This window comes from Ailuropoda melanoleuca, chromosome 12 (assembly GCF_002007445.2).
Source record: "Ailuropoda melanoleuca isolate Jingjing chromosome 12, ASM200744v2, whole genome shotgun sequence".
Taxonomy (NCBI): domain Eukaryota; kingdom Metazoa; phylum Chordata; class Mammalia; order Carnivora; family Ursidae; genus Ailuropoda; species Ailuropoda melanoleuca.
Window position 1 is genome coordinate 6,370,766 of NC_048229.1, and position 20,590 is coordinate 6,391,355.

Consider the following 20,590-nt stretch of genomic DNA (forward strand, 5'->3'; position numbering starts at 1 on the left):
ATAACAATAATAGTGTGTGGTAAGTGTATGGGTGCCAGAAGTGGGGCCAAGAAGAGGGCCTAACCCAGACTAGAGAGGGAGATTCACAGAAGGCTTGGCAGTTGTAGGAAGTGAGCTAGCCACAAAACACATATGGCTTTTAAACATTAATTAATCAAATAATATTGAAAAATCAGGTTCCACCAGCCCCGTTTCAAGGGCTCAGTAGCTACATGTATATTACAGAGCATTTCCATCACTGTAGAAAGTTCTATTGGGAGATGCTGGTCTAGGTGAGGCTGACAGAAGAGGAGTTATCCAGGATTAGCGGGGAAGGAAGGATATCCCCAGAAGTCCCTGTAAGACAGCCTTTGGATTCTAAACACAGTCTGGCTGCTGTGGGAGGTGTCCAGGCCAGTTCCCCTTGTCTGCCTTGTCTGCCATCTTGAATTCCCCGCTAAGGACAACAGGGGAGCCGCTGGAGACTTCAACCAGGTAAGTAGTATCATCAGAGTTGAGTTTTGGACAATGAATTGAAGGAGGAGCTAGATGGGAGGCAGGAGGACCCATCAGGAGACAGTCCCATTCCTCCAGAATCTTGGACCAGCTCAAGGGGTAACAATGTGGGTGGAGAGAGATTTAGGGCATATGGGTGACAGATTGCGTGAGGACGAAGGGGGAACCAAGCTTAGGGCTTGCGCTACATGGATGGTGTTAACAGTTCCTTTTGGTGTGGAATGTGAGGAAGAGGATGAGAAACCTTTTTTTTTTTCAGTTGTTGGTACTTAAGGGAATGGGCTTCAGTGATCTGGAGGCCCTTGTTCCTTAATACTACCCGCTCTGTGGCTCACCACAGACCACACGAGAGGGAACACATGGGCTTTGAGCCTGCAGGATTCCTGAGGGCAACCGTGGGCAGCTCTGTGGCTCCAGAGACAAAAACCTGTTGCTCCACTTTCTCTCTTTTTCAACTATTCCTCTGATCCTTCATGATGCCGCTCACTCCAAAATGGCTCCCTGCTCCCACTGAGTTCAAAGTCCCTTGTAAAACAGCTCCACTCGACTGGCCTGTTTTATTCCTCATGGTTTTGTGATGTGGACTCCAGATTCCAAACTCCTCAAATGCCTCTCTTCTTACTTCGTCCACATGCTTCATTTTGTTTGGAATGTTTGTTCCTTCCATTTCTTCCCCTACAAATTCTAACAGCCCTCCCTCATTCCCCTCATTCCCAAAACTCTGGTGGCCAGTTGTATTTTTTTTTTCCAAACACATTTTAAAGTAAAGTTGTAGCTACAAAGTCAAAATCTATATGCATATTACACTGTACCGTCCACAACCTCACATACCATTTGTGGTGTGTCCACTACATTTTGAAAAATACCACCTCAATCTGCTTATTCAACGTGCTTTTAAAAATTGTTATTTATGTAGTTGGCTTATTTTCCCTACTAAACACTCAGCTCCAGACAGCGAGTAATATCTTCCTCATTTGGGGGATCCTAAAGCATCTAGCAAAAACACCTTATAGGTTCATTGAATAGGCATTCTTAAATCAATAAAGCCTCAATTGGCATCAGGCACTGTGATCAGTAGCTAGGAGTAAAAATAAGATCAGTAATAAAATTTGGTTTGAATTTTTTAAGACTATTTCTTTATTTTATATTTTTAAGATTTTATTTGTTTATTTGACAGAGTGAGAGAGAGCACAAGCAGGGGGAGCAGCAGAGGGAGAGGGAGAAGCAGGCTCCCCACTGAGCAGGGAGCCCAATGTGGGGCTCGATCCCAGGACCCTGGGACCATGACCTAAACCAAAGACAGATGCCTAACCCACTGAGCCACCCAAACACCACAGACTATTTCTTTTTTTAGAGAGGTTTTAGGTTCACAGCAAAATTGAGGGGAAGGTACAGAGAGTTCCCATATACCTCTTGCCCCACACATGCACAGCCTCCCCTATTATCAGCAGCAGATTTTCAGGGAAATGAAAACCTTTCTTCTGTAATCGTCTGCCTTCCAGAGAATTCTGCAGTCAAAGAGAAAGAGAAGGTGATTTGGCAAGAACGTGGAAAAAGAAGGCACATGTCAGTCATTTGAGAAAAGGGAAGCACTCATGTTTACAAGAATCTCAACAGTGTCCGTTCACACAGAATGAAGAATCTTTTCCATTTGTTGAAAAATCCAGCCTGACCATATTAAGGTATTCACCAAGAACATGGACTTTGTCTCCCAAGGACCTCTTGGATTAGTGGGGGAGCTAAATGGACGTGTTTAAGGAACACACTTATTTATTAGAAGTTATGAGACTAACAAGTAAAATGTGAGGAGAAAAAGTAGCAGGATGACATTGGAAAGGTACTTGGGGAACCATCCATGAAGGGCCTTGTACACCAATCTGAGGAATGTGACCTTTAGCCTAGAGCGGAAGTGGCAAACTTAAAATCCCACAGAGACCAGGCATGTAACTAAGTGAAGCTGACCAGGTAATAGGGAGTGGTGGGGACTGGGGCAAAATGGAGAATGCTTACCCTGTCTCAGGGGAGCAGCTACTCTCAGCTCCAGCTAATTGTTACTACGTGGGATTGTTGGCCCAGAGCAGCCAGATCTTCCAGTTTTCCAAGAGAGTCTGGAAATCCAGGTTTTTATAGGACAGTCCCAAGTTTTTAAAACATGTGGCCCAAATCCATCTGGCTTTAGAACCCAATATGGCTCACAGGCCATATAGTGATCACCATGGCAGCTGGAAGGGAGCGAATGAAGGCTTTTTTAAAAAGGATATGATCCCATCTGTGCTTTAGAAAAATCACATGGTGGTATGGAAGAGGAATTACAGGGAATAGATTAGAGGAAAGGAAACTCACTCAATAGTTTCCCTCCACAGGTGGGAGGTGGCAGCAGACAATGTAGGGTAGGGGAATGTCGCTGGGCTGGAGTCTGGGATTCAGTGGGAAGACCTTTGCTTTAATCAGCATCTGAAGAGGGGCACCTGGGTGGCTCAGTTGGTTAAGCGGCTGCCTTCAGCTCAAGTCATGATCTGGGGATCCTGGGATCAAGTCCCTCAACCGGCTCCTTGCTCAGCAGGGAGCCTGCTTCTCCCTCTCCCTCTGCTGCTCCCCCTGCTTGTGCTCTCTCTCTCTCTCTCTGTCAAATAAATAAATAAAATCTTAAAAAAAAAATCAGCATCTGGAAGGAGTGTATGCATTTTCTCAAGGCATTTCCTGCCCCTGCACCCCTTTCCTAAGTTGGGAGCTGAAAGGCACAGGGCAGATAGATCACCTCTAAAGCCAAAGGATAAGAAATTTTAGCAAAGACTCTGCTCTTGGGTGCAGTCTAATTTTACCTGTGATTATTTTAGAGATAGACTCCTTGACCAACTGCTCAGCCCTCACTTGCCCCACCAGCAGACTCATCACGTAGTTCAAATTAAAAGCGTTATCTATCATCTGGTATTTGGCTTTTTTGAACGGCCAGTGGGAAACGCAGAGCCAAATCCTCTTTTGCAAACAGCAGAGAGAGGAACTGGCTCCCCAAGACGCAGCTGCATGGAGACAGACACATGAGAGGTGACTTCAGATCCATTGCATGGTCCTGCCAGTTGTGCAACTGGTCATTTGGGCCCAGGGAAGGATGCAAAGGGCAGGAGGTGTGAATGGAGGGAAGGAAAGAAGACGCGCTTCACAGAATTTTTCTAACACCCGACAAGCGCTGTTTTTAGAGGTTTTCTCCTCCACAGACCCTTCTGAGTTCTGAGTGCTATATTTTTGGGTGCGGGCAGAGGAAATGGCTCTGAAGAGCTGTGGAGCAAAGCCTCCCCCTCTGGCACCGCCTGGGAGAGCCCCATGGGATGGGGAGAGGACGGGGCAGTCAGGCAAAAGGTTAGGGGAGGAAAGCAAAGGCAGAGGCCCAGAAAGGCTCCAGGAAATGTTTGTATTTCTCCACTGGGAGGGAGGACAAACAAGCTTTTTTCGTGCCTTCTGGGCAGCTTTGCACGCTCCCCAGCACAGGAGTCTGAAGGGCAAGACTGAGGCTGGAAAGAAAAACCGTTCTGGGGCTGGACGTGGCGACTGCTCTAGGGCACGACTCTCACTGGACCTGCCTGACGCTCCCCAGAAATGACCACTTGCGTGTCAAAGCCCGGCCGTGCCCCGTGCTTGCCCTGCGGGGGAGACAGGTAGCGTGGGACAGCCTGCCGAGAGGACCTCCCTGAGCCTCTCATCTCCCGGCTGAAGCCCCTGTTCTCGTAGCGCTGGCTGCGTGCACCCCCTCCCCCGCCCCGGGCAGTCTGGACCCGCATCCCGGCGTGAGGAAGCCAGAAAACCAGCGGCCGGGTGAGTGGGTAGCGTTCAGAGGGGCATCTGTGTCTTTGTGGGGACTCCCGGGGCCACGGACACCAGTCCTCTGTCCACCATGGACAACGGGTCGTGCTGCCTCATCGAGGGGGACCCCATCTCTAAAGTGATGCCCCCGCTGCTGATCCTGGCCTTCGTGCTTGGCGCGCTGGGCAACGGCATCGCCCTGTGTGGTTTCTGCTTTCACATGAAGACCTGGAAGCCGAGCACTATTTACCTTTTTAACCTGGCCGTGGCCGACTTCCTTCTCATGATCTGCCTGCCCTTCCGGACGGACTACTACTGGAGACACAGGCAATGGGCTTTCGAGGACATTCCCTGTCGGGTGGCCCTCTTCATGCTGGCCATGAACAGGGCGGGGAGCATCACCTTCCTCACGGTGGTGGCGGTGGACCGGTACTTCAAAGTGGTGCACCCCCACCACATGGTGAACACCATCTCCAACCGGACCGCGGCCGGCATCGTCTGCGCCCTTTGGACCATGGTCATCCTGGGGACTCTCTATCTTTTGATGGAGAGCCATCTGTGTGTGCATGAGAAGACCATATCTTGCGAGAGCTTCATCATGGAGTCGGCCAACGGCTGGCACGACATCATGTTCCAGCTGGAGTTCTTCCTGCCCCTCGGCATCATCCTGTTTTGCTCCTTCAGGATTGTTTGGAGCCTGAAGCAGAGACGGCAGCTGGCCAGGCAGACTCGGATGAAGAAGGCTACCCGGTTCATCCTGGTGGTGGCCGTCGTGTTCATCACATGCTACCTGCCCAGTGTGTCGGCCAGGCTCTACTTCCTCTGGACAGTGCCCTCGAGCGCCTGTGACCCCTCCGTCCACGTAGCCCTCCACGTCACCCTCAGCTTCACCTACATGAACAGCATGCTGGACCCCCTGGTGTATTATTTTTCGAGTCCCTCGTTTCCCAAATTCTACACCAAGCTCAAAATCCGCAGTTTGAGACCTAAGAGTCCAGGATGCTCCAAGACCCAGAGGCAGGAAGAGATGCCAATTTCAAACCTCTGTCGCAAGAGTTGTGTCAGCATGGCAAACAGCTTCCAGAGCCGATCCGACGTGCAGTAGGCTCTCCAAGTGTGTGGAATGGCACTGAAACAGGCAGACAGACAAAACCAGGCAGGACAGACTGACGACTTAGAAATAGTTCGTGCCAAGGGGCCAGAGGCTTTGAAAATGCCGCCCTTTCTCAGCTCTCTCCTCCTCACTCTGTCTGGAAACGGAATGCAGGTTACTATGCCTTTTTGGACGGTTCCAGCTGAGAAGTGAGTCAGTTGCCTTTCTATGACCCGATTACAATGACGGGACAAGACGTGCATGAAGTGGGGCTTGTGTGTATTGGGTGGGGTGATGGGAAGAGCTCGGCTACCGTGTACTTTTAAGCGGCTGAGTAAATAGGCATCAGTGGGTAAACTTGTCATGTTCTGTCTCTGGGGGAGTCGGTGAACTTAATGACTTAGCAGTATTTCCTATCCTCTGACCTTAAGTCGTTACTTGTTTTAGAAAGCAGACACCGGAGTAAGTCAATAGCTTTATTTCAGGCTGAGTGAGGCTCTGTAGAGGGGATGTCTTGACCTTCATGACTGTCATCTTCTCAGGACCCCTCGGGTGCGGTTCTGATATCTCAGTAGCCCAAAAATAACAGTAGCAAAACAATCTGCTCTGACCTTCTCAGAGCTCCACATTTTTCTGCAAGTCTTTGCATTTTCAAAGAAGGTGCTGGGGGCTGTGTTTACCTGCCCGGGAGTTTTCCAGTGGGAGCTGAGGGCTTGGAAAAAATCCTGTTGGCCTTTGGGAAGCGCTGACTCTAGCGGGATTGCTCTTGACCACTTGTTATGTGACTATGAGTTGAGGTTATTTATTCATTCATTCTCCAAGTAGGTACTGAAGGCATATTCCATGCTGGGCACTGTGCTAGTATCCCTTTTCCCTGGAGGGTCCTTAGTCAATTCCTGTGTGACAGCAAAGTATTTGGGGGTAGGGCAAACAGAAAGGTTAGCACTCTCACCCTCTCAGTGAATATAGTTTCTAGACCTGTTCATGGCAAACATCGCTATATTCCTCCTGTTTCAGGCTTCTGTACAAACGTCAAAGGGTGGAAAGGGTAATGTCCTTGGCGTGCATGAATTTCCCACACATGTACCTGGGGCCCTCAAAACTAGATGATTCTGTGGAATGAGAGGCTGCCTCTGCCCTGTATTAGGGGGGAGGAGTCCAAGCCAACCTTAGGTCTGTTCTCAAACCATTCTTGGCTCTTTTGTTTACACTTTCTCAAATTTCCAGGGTACTCTCTGCACCAGATGACCTTACCAGCTTTTAGTTCTTTGGGCCTCGAAACACTCCTATTGGCTGTTTTTTTAATTTCCTTTTGCAGAGGCTCCACCCAGCCCGGGGATGAAAAGTATGGGCTCTGGAAGGTCCAACGAACCTAAATTTGAATCCCAACTAGCCCACCTATTGGGTGTGTGATCTGGGGGTGGATTTTATTTCAACAATCAGCTTCCGTTTCCTCATATGTCAAACAGGAGGAACAATGATGTGGATTTCGAGAGGTTGGTGGGCAGATCCCACGAAACGTAAGCTCCCCAAGCAGAGGGATTCTGTTCACGGTTACATCCTCTCCAGGGCCTAGAAGAGTGCCTGCACATAGTAGGTGCTCAATAAATATTTGAATGAATAAACGAGGGTAGGCAAGCATGAAGCACTGTGTCTGGCGGGAAGGACTCAATATTATGACATCTGGCAGGATGCAGTTTGCACAAAGATGCTGAGGCCTGGAAGCCATTGCCCTCGGGGTTCAGAGTCGCCAGAGTAGCTGCTCTATGATCACTACCTGAATCTCCCCGCTACCCAGCTGCCTGGGGAACCTATATCCTCTTGAAAGAAATCTGTGGAAGCCCACACTTCTGCTTTGGATTCTATCCCTGCTCCTAATTCTTTCCTGGACTGTTCCTCCTTTATTGCTTTATGTGAATAAAAATGATTTCCAAAAGCAAGTCCGCATCCTGTGTGTGATTCGTGGACACTTTACCCTCCAAGGAAAAAAGTGTAAAACAATCCAGAAGCTCAGGGTAGGCAGAGGTTCTCACTAAGAAACAGCAAGAACAAACAAAAAAGAGGGAAAAAAGAAAAACCCAAACACAGTTTAGGCCCCGATTTTACTTCCCTTTTCAAATACACAGAATGTGACAAAAAAAGAAATCTTATCAAGTGTTCTTCAGAAACTGTAAGGATGAGGATTACAGCTTTGTTTGAGTAAACATAGGACCCTTTTGAGCTCATCCATGAAGCTGGGGCCCTACATTTTATATATGTATTCACACACACACACACACACACACACACACACACACAGAGGTTGAGATGAAATAGAACAAACGGGCTCACATACGGACCTAACTATATTCACTTTCCAGTGATGATACAGTAGGAGTGGGAAGGGGTTAATATTTTATCCCTTGTAAAGATTCATTCATTCATCCATTCATTCACTCATTCATTCCATCTTTCAAGGCACAGTAGAAACACAAATGGAAAACACAGCCCCTGATCCTGTGGGTTCTATTGTAGAAACCAAGGGGAAAAAATCAAATCACCATTCAGAGTAACTGTGTGAAAGTGGTTAAGTATAGGAGTCTGCGGGAGAGCCCAGGGGCTTCATCCTGAGCCCAGGGGCTTCATCCTGACCCCGGGGGGTTGGGGAAGGCTTCTCAGAGGAAGTGACTCCTGAACTTAGCCCTGGGGGTTGCAAAGGAGGCAACCAGATGACTCAGTGTGGAAAGGTATCCCAGTGAGAGAGGGTGTGGTGAGAAAGGTCACTTGGGAGCTGCGGGACGGTCAATGGGACAGGAATGAAAGGTCTTGAGGGTCTGAGGCAATCTGGGAAGAGGTGAAGCCATGAGATCCACTGGATAGAGGTCTGTTCACAACTCTTTTTTCGTTTTGTTCTGTTTTAAGAGAGGGAGCAAGGGAGGGGCAGGGGGAGAGGGAGAGAGAGAAACTCAAGCAGACTCATTGCTGAGCGTGGAGCCCCACATGGGGCTCAATCTCACAACCCTGAGACCACAACCTGAGCTGAAACCAAGAGTCGGATGCTCAACCAACTGAGCCACCCAGGCACCCTCACAACTTTTCTTGCTGGAAGATTCATGACTAGCCTTTCAGATTCTTTGCTTTTTAAAAAAGAACTAAATTTCTTTAATTATCAAAGGCAGATATGTTTTTGATCAGAATTAAAAGAACATGCAAATATATAAAGAAGTTAAAGTCTTCCTTCCATTCTCCTTAATCTCGTTTCCTAGAGGTTGATGACACTTGCACACAGATGACAGGTTGGGGGTATAACATGCTTGTGTACAGATGACGAATCTCATTTTGTTTTGCGGAAGCAGGACACTCAGAAAGATAGTTTTACAAGGTAGTTTTGTCATGAATAGCTTCCTACATCAGAACAGAGATCAAACTCAAGGTTTTAAACTCTATTTCATTGTATAAACAAACCACATATGGTTTTTTTAACCGATGGCCATTTATTTATTTAAAGATTTATTTATTTATTTGAGAGAGAGAGAGAGTGCAGGGGGAGGGGCAGAGGAAGAGGGAGAGAGAGAATCCTAAGCAGACTCCCCGACTCAGGGCTCCATCCACAACCCTGAGATCACGACCTGAGCAGAAACCGAGAGTCGGTTGCTCAACCAACTGAGCCCCCCAGGCACTCCAACCAATGGCCTTTTAGTGGACATTTAAGTGATTTCCAATTTTCCCCTATTGCCACCATGCTATGGTGAATAATTTGAATGATGTATCTTTGGGCACATGTGCTAGAGTTTTTGAAAGAAGATTCAGAGACATGGAAGTGCTGGGTCAAAGGACAGGTGTACTGGGTGAGGCAGCGCACACAGTGGCGAGAGCATAGACCCTGGAACCCAACTCTCTGGGTTCAAATCCTATCTCCTTTACTTACTAGCTGCATGGCCTCAGGCTAGTTGCTTAGCCTCTCAATGCTTTACTTTCCTTGTCTGTAAAATGGGCACAAGAATAGTACCTGCTGATAGAATTGTTTTGAGTACTAAATGCATTTAAATGTATAAAGCACCTAGAATAGTGCCTGACACACTAAAAACAAAACAAAACAAAACAAAACCCAAAGTCCTACTCTTTTAAAGCGATGAAGTCCAATCATCAATTTTGTTGTTGTTGTTTGTGTGTTTGGAGTTGTGCAAAGGAAGGTTTGCCTAAGACAAGGTTGAAGGCTCATTCATAGGTTTTCTTCTAAGAGTTTTGTCTCACATTTAGGTCTATAATCCATTTTGAGTTAACTTTTGTATTTAGGGCAAAGAAGAGACCCGACTTCCTTTGTTTGCATGTGGCTATTCAGTGGTCCCAGCAGCACTGATTAAAAAGACTATTCTTTCCCCCACTGATTTATCTTAGAACCCTTGTTGAAAGTCAGCTGACCACAAATGGGAAAGTTTATTTCTGGACTCTCAATCGTGCCCTATTGATTTACATCTTTATTCTTATGCCAGAAGCAACTGTCTTGATGACTGGCAAGTGTTTGAATAGAGACTGTGAGTTCAACTTTCTTCTTCTTTTTCAAGATTATTTGGTTATTCTGGTTTGCCCTTAGGTTTTTTACATGAAATTTAACAGTATATTTCAAAACCCTGGAAGACTGTTATCTCTCTTTTTTTTTTTTTTAAGAGATTTTATTTATTAGAGCACCTGAGTGGCTCGCTCAGTCGGTTAAGCGTCTGCCTCTGCCTCGGGTCACGATGGCACGGTCCTGGGATGGAGCCTAGAGTCCCCTCCCTGCTCAGCTGGGAGCCTGTTTCTCCCTCCCCCCCCGGGGGGGGGGCNCTGGGCTTGATCCCAGAACCCTGAGTTCGTGACCTGAGTGGAAGGCGGACATTTAACCAATTAAGCCACCCAGGCACCCCTCTTCTCTTTTCTTTTTGTATTTCTCTGCCAGCCAGTAAGGCCGGCTTCCTCTCTAATTCTTACTACTTCTCAATTTCTCCTTCGTCTTCCTTAGTGGTCCAGAGGTCTCTTATTTCCCACCAGCCAAGTGTCCCAACTCGGAGTTGCTTACCACCTACGGGGGCAAATCCCCCACAACGCCCCCCATGAACGGCGCTTCCCGTACTCCCACCCTCATGTGACCCCTCTTGGTAGAACATGGACCAGCTCCGTGACTCTTTTTAACCCACAGAAAGTGCTGAATGTGAGGTTTCCAAGACCAGGCAGTAAAAAGTTCTGCTTGTCTGTTTTTTGAAAGCCTCGAGAAGCCTCGTAAGAACTCCTGCCAACCCTGTGGAAAGAACATGCGAAGAGACCACACAGGCAGATCCAAGACTATATGGAGAGGGAGGGAAGGCCAGGTGTCCCAGTGTCCTGCTTGAGCCTAGCTGCCCCCAGACAAGAATTGGCTAGCTGAGCCCAGTCAACTCATAGGATCAGGACACATAATACTACCGTGTTTGTTTCAAGCCACTAAATTTTGTGGTGGTTTGCTACATGGCAATAGATAAACAGAAGTCCCAGCTAAGTCCAAAGATAATAGTGAATTACTTAACCTAAGACTTGGTTTTCTAATCTGTAAAATGGAGATGATGGTGAGGATAATCATAGAACATCACTCACAGGGTTTTCGTGAGGATTAAACGAGATCATGTGTGCAAATCTCTTAGCACAATACCTGGCACAGAGCAGACAGATGATAAATGATGGCAATTTTTTTTTTAAGATTGTATTTTTAAGTCATCTCTACACCCAATGTGGAGCTTGAACTCACAACGCAGAGGTCAAGAGTTGAATGCTCTGCTGACTGAGCCAGCCAGGGGCACCTTGCTATTATCATTTTTAATTAAAAAAAAATTGTTCAGTCCAGTTCAGTGGTTCACATCCAAGCTGTGATAAGAGAGCGAGGCATAAAGATTCAAGTTAATTGTCAAAGTCATAGATTTTAAGTGGAGTTTCCACAAAACCCGGTGGGATCACTCACTGCCTTAGCTGTTGAAATGATTCATTACAAGTTCCTGTACAACTCATGCACCAGTAAGAAAAAACATAAATACATAAAAGAAGGACACAAACAAGACAAAACCTGCCCAGGGCACAGTGGGAAGACCGGAAATTCCACAGCGGGCACCAGAATCCAGGGAGGCTGGAATTTATTCAGTCTGAGTGGTGGTGAACTTTCGGTTAGAATCATAGAATGAGCTGGAAGATTATCTCATCCCTCAATTTATTTATTTTTCAAAGATTCTGTTTTATTTATTTGAGAGAGTGAGAGAGCACAAGCAGGGGGAGTGGCAGGCAGAGGGAGAAGCAGACTCCCCACTGAGCAGGGAACCTGATGTGGGGCTTGATCCCAGGACCCCGGGATCATGACCTGAGCCGAAAAGACGCTTAACCAACTGAGCCACCCAGGCGCCCCTAATCCCTTAATTTATACATGAAGAAACTCAGGTAGTTGATGACAGCTTCAGACCAAGCATCCAGGCCTCCAGCTTTTCTCTTTTTTCAAACTTAACAATATTTGTTGTTCTTTCCTAATTTTAACCAGGACCGTTGTTTTTATTTTTAATTTTATTTTTTTAGGGGTTCCTGGATGGCGCAGTCGTTAAGTGTACGCCTTTGGCTCAGGGTGTGATCCCGGTGTTCTGGGATCAAGCCCCACATCAGGCTTCTCCACTAGGAGCCTGCTTCTTCCTCTCCCACTCCCCCTGCTTGTGTTCCCTCTCTCTCTGGCTGTCTCTCTCTGTCAAATAAATAAATAAAATCTTTAAAAAACAATTTATTTTTTTTTTTTAAAGATTTTATTTTATTTGACAGAGATAGAGACAGCCAGCGAGAGAAGGAACACAAGCAAGGGGAGTGGGAGAGCAAGAAGCAGGCTCACAGCGGAGGAGCCTGACGTGGGGCTCGATCCCGTAACGCTGGGATCACGCCCTGAGCTGAAGGCAGACACTTAACCGCTGTGCCACCCAGGCGCCCCTAAAAAACAATTTATTTTTTTTAAGTAGGCTCCATGCCCAACGTGGGGCTGGAACTCATGACCCTGAGATCAAAGAATCAGATGCTCTACCAACTGAGCCAGCCAGGTGTCTCAACGACTATTGTAAGCACACAAATATTATAAAACTGTAAAACTTAGAAAGGGAGGGAACCTTGCAAATTCCAGCTCCTGGAAATAAATATTGTTAATAGTCGGTTTTTCTGACTCTTAGTTAATAAAGTTAATAAAGGTTCTTAGGTTTGAATATCACCGACAAATCTATATTCATCCAAGAAGGAAGCAGGATATTCAAAGGCAGCAAGGACAGGAAACAAATACCAATCATTTCACTACAACTATGATACACCTACATAAGATGACCTCAATCCAGTGTAGTAGCCTTACGAATGAGGCAATAATATAATAAAAGTCCATGTAGTTTCATGGTTAGGGACACAGGCTTTGAAGCCAGTGCCAGATTGAAACCCAAAGCTGTGCGGTTACTGGCTAGGGTAATCCTGAATCTTACCAACCTCTCTGAGCTTCACTTTCCTCATTTTGAAATCAGAGTCAGTAATGGGCCCTACTTTGTGGACTGCAGTCAGGATAAAACACAACCGTGGATTTAAAGTATTAGCACATCGGGTGCCTGGGTGGCTCAGTTATTAAGCGTCTGCCTTCAGCTCAGGTCATGATCCCAGAGTTCTGGAATTGAGCCCCGCGTCGGGCTCCCTGCTCAGTGGAAAGCCTGTTTCTCCCTCTGTGGCTCCCCCTGCTTGTGCTCTCTCTTTCTCTCTCTGACAAATAAATAAATAAAATCTTTTAAAAAATAAAATAAAATAAAATAAAATAAAATAAAATAAAATAAAATAAAAATAAAATAAAGCACTTGCGTACTGGGCCTGCAATATTGGAAGCTCTCTGTAACGTATGTGCCAACGTCACCTTAACTTTTTTTTATATTGAGGAATAATTGACATAAACATTATATTTGGTTTCAGGTACAACATAAAGATTTGATATTTGTTGGGGCGTCTGGGTGGCACAGTCGTTAAGCGTCTGCCTTAGGCTCAGGGCGTGATCCCAGGGTCTGGGGTCGAGCCCCACATCGGGCTCCTCCATTAGGAGCCTGCTTCTTCCTCTCCCACTCCCCCTGCTTGTGTTCCCTCTCTCGCTGGCTGTCTCTGTCAAATAAATAAAATAAAATCTTTAAAAAAAAAAAGATTTGATATTTGTGTATATTGCGAAATGATCACCACAATGAGTCTAGTTAACTCTGTCGTTGTACATAGTTACGGAATTTTTTCTTGTGCTGAGGACTTTTAAGATTTACTCTCTTTGCAACTTTCAAATATGCAATACAGTATTATTAGCTAGAGTCACCATGCTGTACATGACATGCCCATGACTTGTTTAAAACTGGAGGTTTGTACCTTTGGACCCCCTTCACCCATTTTGCCCACCCTCCACCCCCGCCTCTAGGAACCACCAATCTGTTCTCTGTATCTATGAGCTTTTTTTTTTTTTAATGATTCCATATATAAGAGAAATCATACGGTACTTACCTTTTTCTCCCTGACTTATTAGTATAATACCCTCACAGTCCTACTATGTTGTCCAAATGGCAAGATTGCATTCTTTTTTATGGCTCAATAATTTCATTCTTTTTTGTGGTTCAATAATATTCCTTTTGCTTTTTTTTTTAAAAGATTTTATTTATTTATTTATTTCACAGAGAGAGAGAGACAGCCAGCAAGAGAGGGAACACAAGCAGGGGAAGTGGGAGAGGACAAAGCAGGCTCCCAGCAGAGCAGGGAGCCCAATGCGGGGTTCGATCCCAGAACCCTGGGATCATGCCCTGAGCCGAAGGCAGACGCTTAATGACTGAGCCACCCAGGTGCCCCAATAATATCCCATTTATATACATACATTTTTTTTTATCCATTCATCTGCCTATGAACATTTAGCTTTTTCCCATATCTTGGCTATTGTGAACAGCGCTGCAAGGAACATGGGTGTGCAGATATCTTTCAAGTTAGTGTCTTCATTTTCTTTGAATAAACACCCAGGACTGGAATTGCTGGATGGTATGGTATTTCTTTTTTTAATTTTTTGAGAAACCTCCATACTGTTTCCCTTAGTGTTTGCACCAATATCCATTCCCACCAACAGAGCAAGAGGGTTTCCTTTTCTCCACATCCTCACCAACACCTGTTATTTCCTGTCTTCTTGATAACAGCCATTCTAACAGGTGTGAGGTGATATCTCATCGTGGTATGGATTTACATTTCTCTGATGATTAGTGATGTTGAGCACTTTTCATGTACCTCTGTCATCCATATGTCTTGTTTAGAAAAATGTCTATTCAGGGGTGCCGAGGTGGCTCAGTCCGTGAAGCATCTGCCTTGGGCTTGGGTCATGATCCTGGGGTCCTGGGATCAAGCCCTATATTAGGTTCCCTGCTTAGCAGGGAGCCTACACCTCCTTCTCCCTCTGCCCCTCCCCCTGCCCAAACTCTCTCTCTCTCTTTCAAATAAATAAATAAGATCTTTAAAAAAAATGTCTATTCAGATTCTCTGCCCATTTTTTAATCAAACTGTTTTGCTGTTAATTTGTATGAATTCTTTATATATTTTGGATATTAACCCCTTGTCAGATATATAATTTGCAAATATTTTCTCCCATTCAGTATCTTGCCTTTTCATGTTGTTAATGGTTTCCTTTGCTGTACAGAAGCTTTTTAGTTTGATGTAGTCCCACTTGTTCATTTGTGCTTTTTTGCCTTTGCTTTTGGTGTCAAATCCAAAAAAATCATTACCAAGACCAAGGTCAAGGAGCTTAATGCCTATGCATTCTTCTAGGAGTTTTATGGTTTCAAGTCACACGTTCAAGTCTTTAATCTATTTTAAGATTTATTTATTTTTTTTAAAGATTTTATTCATGTATTCATTTGACAGAGAGATAGCAAGAGAAAGAACACAAGCAGGGGGAGCAGCAGAGGCAGAGGGAGACGCAGGCTCTCCACCAAGCAGGGAGCCCAATGTGGGGCTCGATCCCAGGATGCTGGGATCATGACCTAAGCTGAAGGCAGATGCCCAGTGACTGAGCCACCTAGGTGCCCCAAGATTTATTTATTTTAAAGAGAGAGAGGGAGAGTGCATGGGTGCTTGTGTGTGCGTGGGGAGAGGCAGAAAGAGAGAATCTTCAAGCAGACTCCCCGCTGAGTGGAGAGCCTGATGCAGGGCTTAATTCCACAACCCATAAGACCATGACCTAAGCAGAAACCAAGAGTTGGACACCTAACCAACTAAGCCACCCAGGCGCCCCTTTATAAGGTTAATTTTTGTGTACAGAGGGAAGGAGGAAGGGAAAAAATAAGTTACTTTTAATGTACAGTGTAAGACAGTGGTCCAGTTTCATTCTTTGGCATGTGGCTGTCCAGTTTTCCCAATACCATCTGTTGAAGAGGTTGTCCTTTCCCCAGTGTATATTCTTGGCTCCTTTGTCATAAATTAATTGACCATATTTGCATGGGTTAATTTATGGGCTCTCTGTTCTATTTCATTGACCTATGTCTCTGTTTTTATGCCAACACCACACTGCTTTGATTACTATAGCTTTGGTATATAGTTTGAAATGAGGAATGTGATGACTCCAGCTTTGTTCTCCTTTCCCAAGATTGCTTTGGCTGTTCGGGGTCTTTTATGGTTCCGTACAGAAAATTATTTTTTTTTCTATTGAATTATTTGTTCTATTCTACAAAAAATGCTACTGGAATTTTTGTTCTATTTCTACAAAAAATGCTATTGGAATCTCGATAGAGATCACATTGAATCTGTATATTGGGTAGTATAGACATTTTAACAATATTTGTTCTTCCAATTCATCAGCATGGAATATATCTTTTCATGTCTTTGTGTCTTCTTCAATGTCTTTCATCAATGTCCCATAGTTTTCAGTGTACAGGTGCTTCACCTCCTTGGTTAAATTTATTCCTGAGTATATTATTCTTTTTTAAAAAAAGATTTTATTTATCTATTTGACAGAGAGAGAGAGAGAGAGAGAAAGTGAGAGAGAGCACAAGAGGGTGGAGCAGCAGGCAGAGGGAAAGGGAGAAGCAGACTTCCCTCAGAGTAGCGAGCCTGATGCTGGGCTCAATCCCAGGATCCCGGAATCACGACTTGAGCCGAAGGCAGATGCTTAATTGGCTAAGCCAGGCAGGCACCCCAAATTTCCTATTTTTTTTTAAAGCTTTTATTTATTTATTTGACAGAGAGGGAGACAGCCAGAGAGAGAGGGAACACAAGCAGGGGGAGTGGGAGAGGAAGAAGCAGGCTTATAGCAGAGGAGCCTGATGTGGGGCTCGATCCCATAACGCCGGGATCACGCCCTGAGCCGAAGGCAGACGCTTAACGACTGAGCCACCCAGGCGCCCCCAAATTTCCTATTTTTAACTCAAAGTAGAAGTAACACATTTTAGAACCTCTTGCTCAGCAAGGATCATAGCCAAAATATTAAAGGGTATAAATGTTCTATAGGGTTACACCCAATTATACTAAAAAGCAAAGAAATGACGTGTGAAATGGCAATCTGGGGTGAGGCACAGTTCAAAGTCTTCAAAGGTCCCATCCCTCAAAGTTTAATTTTCTGAAAATAGAGGCTTTTAAAATATCAGGCACATGCACTTAGTGGGGCGAGGCTGTCGCGGGGGGTGGGGGATAGGAGGATACGGGAACTCTCTGTACTTTCTGCTCAATTTTGCTGTGAATCTAAAACTCTAAAAAAAAATAACGCTTATTGAATTTTAAGAATCACATACTTCAGGGGCGCCTGGGTGGTGCAGCTGGTTGAGCGTCTGACTCTCGGTTTCAGCTCAGGTTGTGATCTCAGGGTTATGAGATCGAGCCCCACTTTGGTCTCCAATCTCAGCACAGTGTCTGCTTGACATTCTCTCTCCCTCTGCCTCTGTCCCTCCCACTTGTGTGCTCTCTCTCTCTGAAATAAATAAATAAATCTTTAAAAAAATAAAACTCACATACTTCAAAATAAATTGCTTACTTGAGCACAAAGTCCAAAACAAACAAAAACCCCAATTCATTGTAACATACTACTGGCAATCCAAACCGGGTTCAAGTTTCCTAACATCTTATGAAATTGTATGCTGTTCTCAAGTATCTTTTCTCCTTTCTCCTAACTAGAGCTTCATTGCAAAGTGTGGAAAAGCAATCCGTGTGTGTACAGAGAATATGGCAGGGAAGCATCAAATGCAACACATCTGTCCTCATCAAATAGACAATTACTGTCTTTGTGTTCCCAAAGAAATCATATGCATGCTAGTACTTCATAGTCATTCTTACTATTTCTAGAAAACCATGCTGTTTAGCACAGGAAATTATTATTGCCGCTGTTGTTTCGTTCATTCTGTAAGCCAAACACCCAACAGTGAATTAATTCTCTCACGTTAAGTGCTCAGGATGTCGGCACGCAGCCTTCCAAAGGGAAGCCCTCCACACTGCAGTAATTCACAAATGACAGTCGGCTTGCCTCAACTTATCCTTTACATTTAGGAAACTTTGTGGGTTCCTGTCTTCCCCAGGGGATTTTTATTACTTGTTTATGCAAACAGCAGATTGCATAAGAGCCTTGCTGGCTTTTTTTTTTTTTTTTAAGGGATTTCGTCGTTTCCTGGTAAGCACTCAGTCACCAATTTCATCACCCCGACATGACATAAAGGCGGGAGCTGAACCTCGCGTTCACCACTCAGACACACACCTCTTTCCTTGAGCACTCACTAGGACCGGCTCGTTCCACTCATGAACCTGCACCAGCAGCAGAATCATTTTCTGGAAATAGACAACAAGAACTGCTGTGTGTTCCGGGATGACTTCATTGCCAATGTGCTGCCACCGGTGTTGGGGCTCGAGTTTGTGTTCGGGCTCCTGGGCAATGGCCTTGCCCTGTGGATTTTCTGCTTTCACCTCAAGTCCTGGAAGTCCAGCAGGATTTTCCTGTTCAACTTGGCCGTGGCTGACTTTCTCCTGATCATCTGCCTGCCATTCTTGACGGACAACTACGTGAGGAAGTGGGACTGGAGGTTCGGGGACATCCCTTGCCGGCTGATGCTGTTCATGCTGGCCATGAACCGCCAGGGCAGCATCATCTTCCTCACGGTGGTGGCCGTGGACAGGTACTTCCGGGTGGTCCATCCTCACCACGCTCTGAACAAGATCTCGAATCGGACAGCGGCCATTATCTCCTGCCTCCTGTGGGGTGTCACCATCGGCCTGACGGGTCACCTCCTGCACAAAAAAATGATCAGGAACCGAGACGCGAATTTGTGCAGCAGCTTTAGCATCTGCCATACCTTCAGGTGGCATGATGCCATGTTCCTCCTGGAGTTCACCCTGCCCCTGGGCATCATCCTGTTCTGCTCAGCCAGAATCATCTGGAGTCTGCGCCAGCGACAAATGGACAGACATGCCAAGATCAAGAGGGCCATCAACTTCATCATAGTGGTGGCCATCGTCTTCATCATCTGTTTCCTGCCCAGCGTGGCTGTGCGCATACGAATTTTCTGGCTCTTGCACACCACGGGCACGAGGAACTGTGACATCTATCGCTCCGTTGACCTGGCGTTTTTCATCACCCTTAGCTTCACCTACATGAACAGCATGCTGGACCCTTTGGTGTACTACTTCTCCAGCCCATCTTTCCCCAACTTCTTCTCCACCCTGATCAACCGCTGCCTGCAGAGGAAGACGCCACAAGAGCCAGATAATAACCAGAGCACAAGCATGGAACTCACGGGGGATCGGAGTACTCTCAGGGGTGTACCAGACAATTTAGTGGCCCACCCTGGGGAGCCACGCGACCCGTCTTATCTGACCCCAGCTTCTCGCTAAATAACTGAGACAAGAAGAGAGATTGTCACCAAGAACCAAGGTCTCTGGGAAAATAGTTCGGCTGGGTGCACAGAGTACCATCGTGAGATGTGACCTGTGGTTTCCTGGAACTTCCAGATTCAGAGAATAGGATTTAGAGGAGGGGTGTGGCAGAGTGGGCTGCCTGGTTGCGGAGCGTCACCAGAGGACTCTTGCGGGGAACAGAGAGTAAAGCTTCTGAAACTTCTGCTCAATCTCTGACACTCATGGAGCTGAAGACGGCAAAACTGTCCACACGTCTGCCAAGTAGAGCTGGAGCCAGGGAGACGCCCATCAGCACCCGTGATTCACTGGCCTCTTTCCCTCACCTGCCTGAGGCGGGAATGGTTCTCCGTTCGGAGGGGTGGGGGGTGGATACCCAGTCTGTTGGTGGGCTCTAGCTGGGATAAGGAAATCTAAGTGGTTGGAGGGGAGTTATGGCCCCTGGGGGGAGGCCAGGAATCATTAAACAAGCCAATAGGTCACCCACATTCCGTGGGACCAATTCATCTTTCAGCCAAGCTTTAGCCGAAAAGCACTGGGCAGAGAGACTCGCAAGCTTTGATTAATATCTGAGTTTCCGGTAGTGGTAAGAAAGGGTTTAGCCAGGGCGGGATGGAGCAAAACAGTCTTACTAAGAGAAAGGAAAGGCATTTGTGCAGTGCAGCTAATCCATTCCTCTCCTGTTGACACTAATTGGAAGGCTGAGCGGCTAGAGGCTTCGGAGAAGGCAGCTGCTTCCCACTGCTGTTTGGTCTTGTCGTTAAAAGGGAAATGCTGCCCAGTGGTTAGAGGGAGAAGGGTCCTCCTGGTTCGTTTGCTTGTGTGTCTGTCCTTATACAAAATCCACCACTTCAATAAATTTTGATATGAGACGCACAGTCTGGTGTTGCATGTGTCTGGGTGATGGTTCACAGAAAGGGACTTCTTACTTAAGCAGAGACCTTTATTGGTTGTTAACTGTGTCCTGATAGAAAAATACCAAATACTGTCAAGTGAGGAAAGGAGGTAGATGCTGAGGTGCATCCAGAAAGAATTAAGTAAAAATTACACATGTGTTAGGACTAGGATGAGGAAGGGCTGGGAATAAGGAAAAATAATTTAATTTGGAAGGGTGGTGCACACACTGTTTCAGGAGCCCTGTACATTCTATTTAGAGTTGGGTGAATATTGCTATTACTATTTGTGTATTAAAAAAGGAATCACGGGGCGCCAGGGGTAGCTCATTCGTTAAGCGTCTGCCTTCGGCTCAGGGCGTGATCCCAGGTTCCTGGGACCGAGCCCCATATCCGGCTCCTCCGCTGGGAGCCTGCTTCCTCCTCTCCCACTCCCCCTGCCTGT

The 20,590-nt window shown here is 46.0% G+C and overlaps 2 protein-coding genes across 2 annotated transcripts; both read left to right on the plus strand.

Moving 5' to 3' along the window:
* Positions 1 to 3,971: 3,971 nt before the first annotated feature.
* On the plus strand, positions 3,972 to 7,280 carry HCAR1 (hydroxycarboxylic acid receptor 1). The gene has a single exon (XM_034672326.1). The coding sequence runs from the start codon at positions 4,385 to 4,387 to the stop codon at positions 5,396 to 5,398; it is 1,014 nt and encodes a 337-aa protein (XP_034528217.1). The 5' UTR covers positions 3,972 to 4,384; the 3' UTR covers positions 5,399 to 7,280.
* Positions 7,281 to 18,054: 10,774 nt separating this feature from the next.
* HCAR2 (hydroxycarboxylic acid receptor 2) lies at positions 18,055 to 20,130 on the plus strand. The gene has a single exon (XM_002913130.4). It carries the CDS (start codon positions 18,143 to 18,145, stop codon positions 19,229 to 19,231), a length of 1,089 nt encoding a protein of 362 aa, XP_002913176.2. The 5' UTR covers positions 18,055 to 18,142; the 3' UTR covers positions 19,232 to 20,130.
* The last annotated feature ends 460 nt before the right edge of the window (positions 20,131 to 20,590 follow it).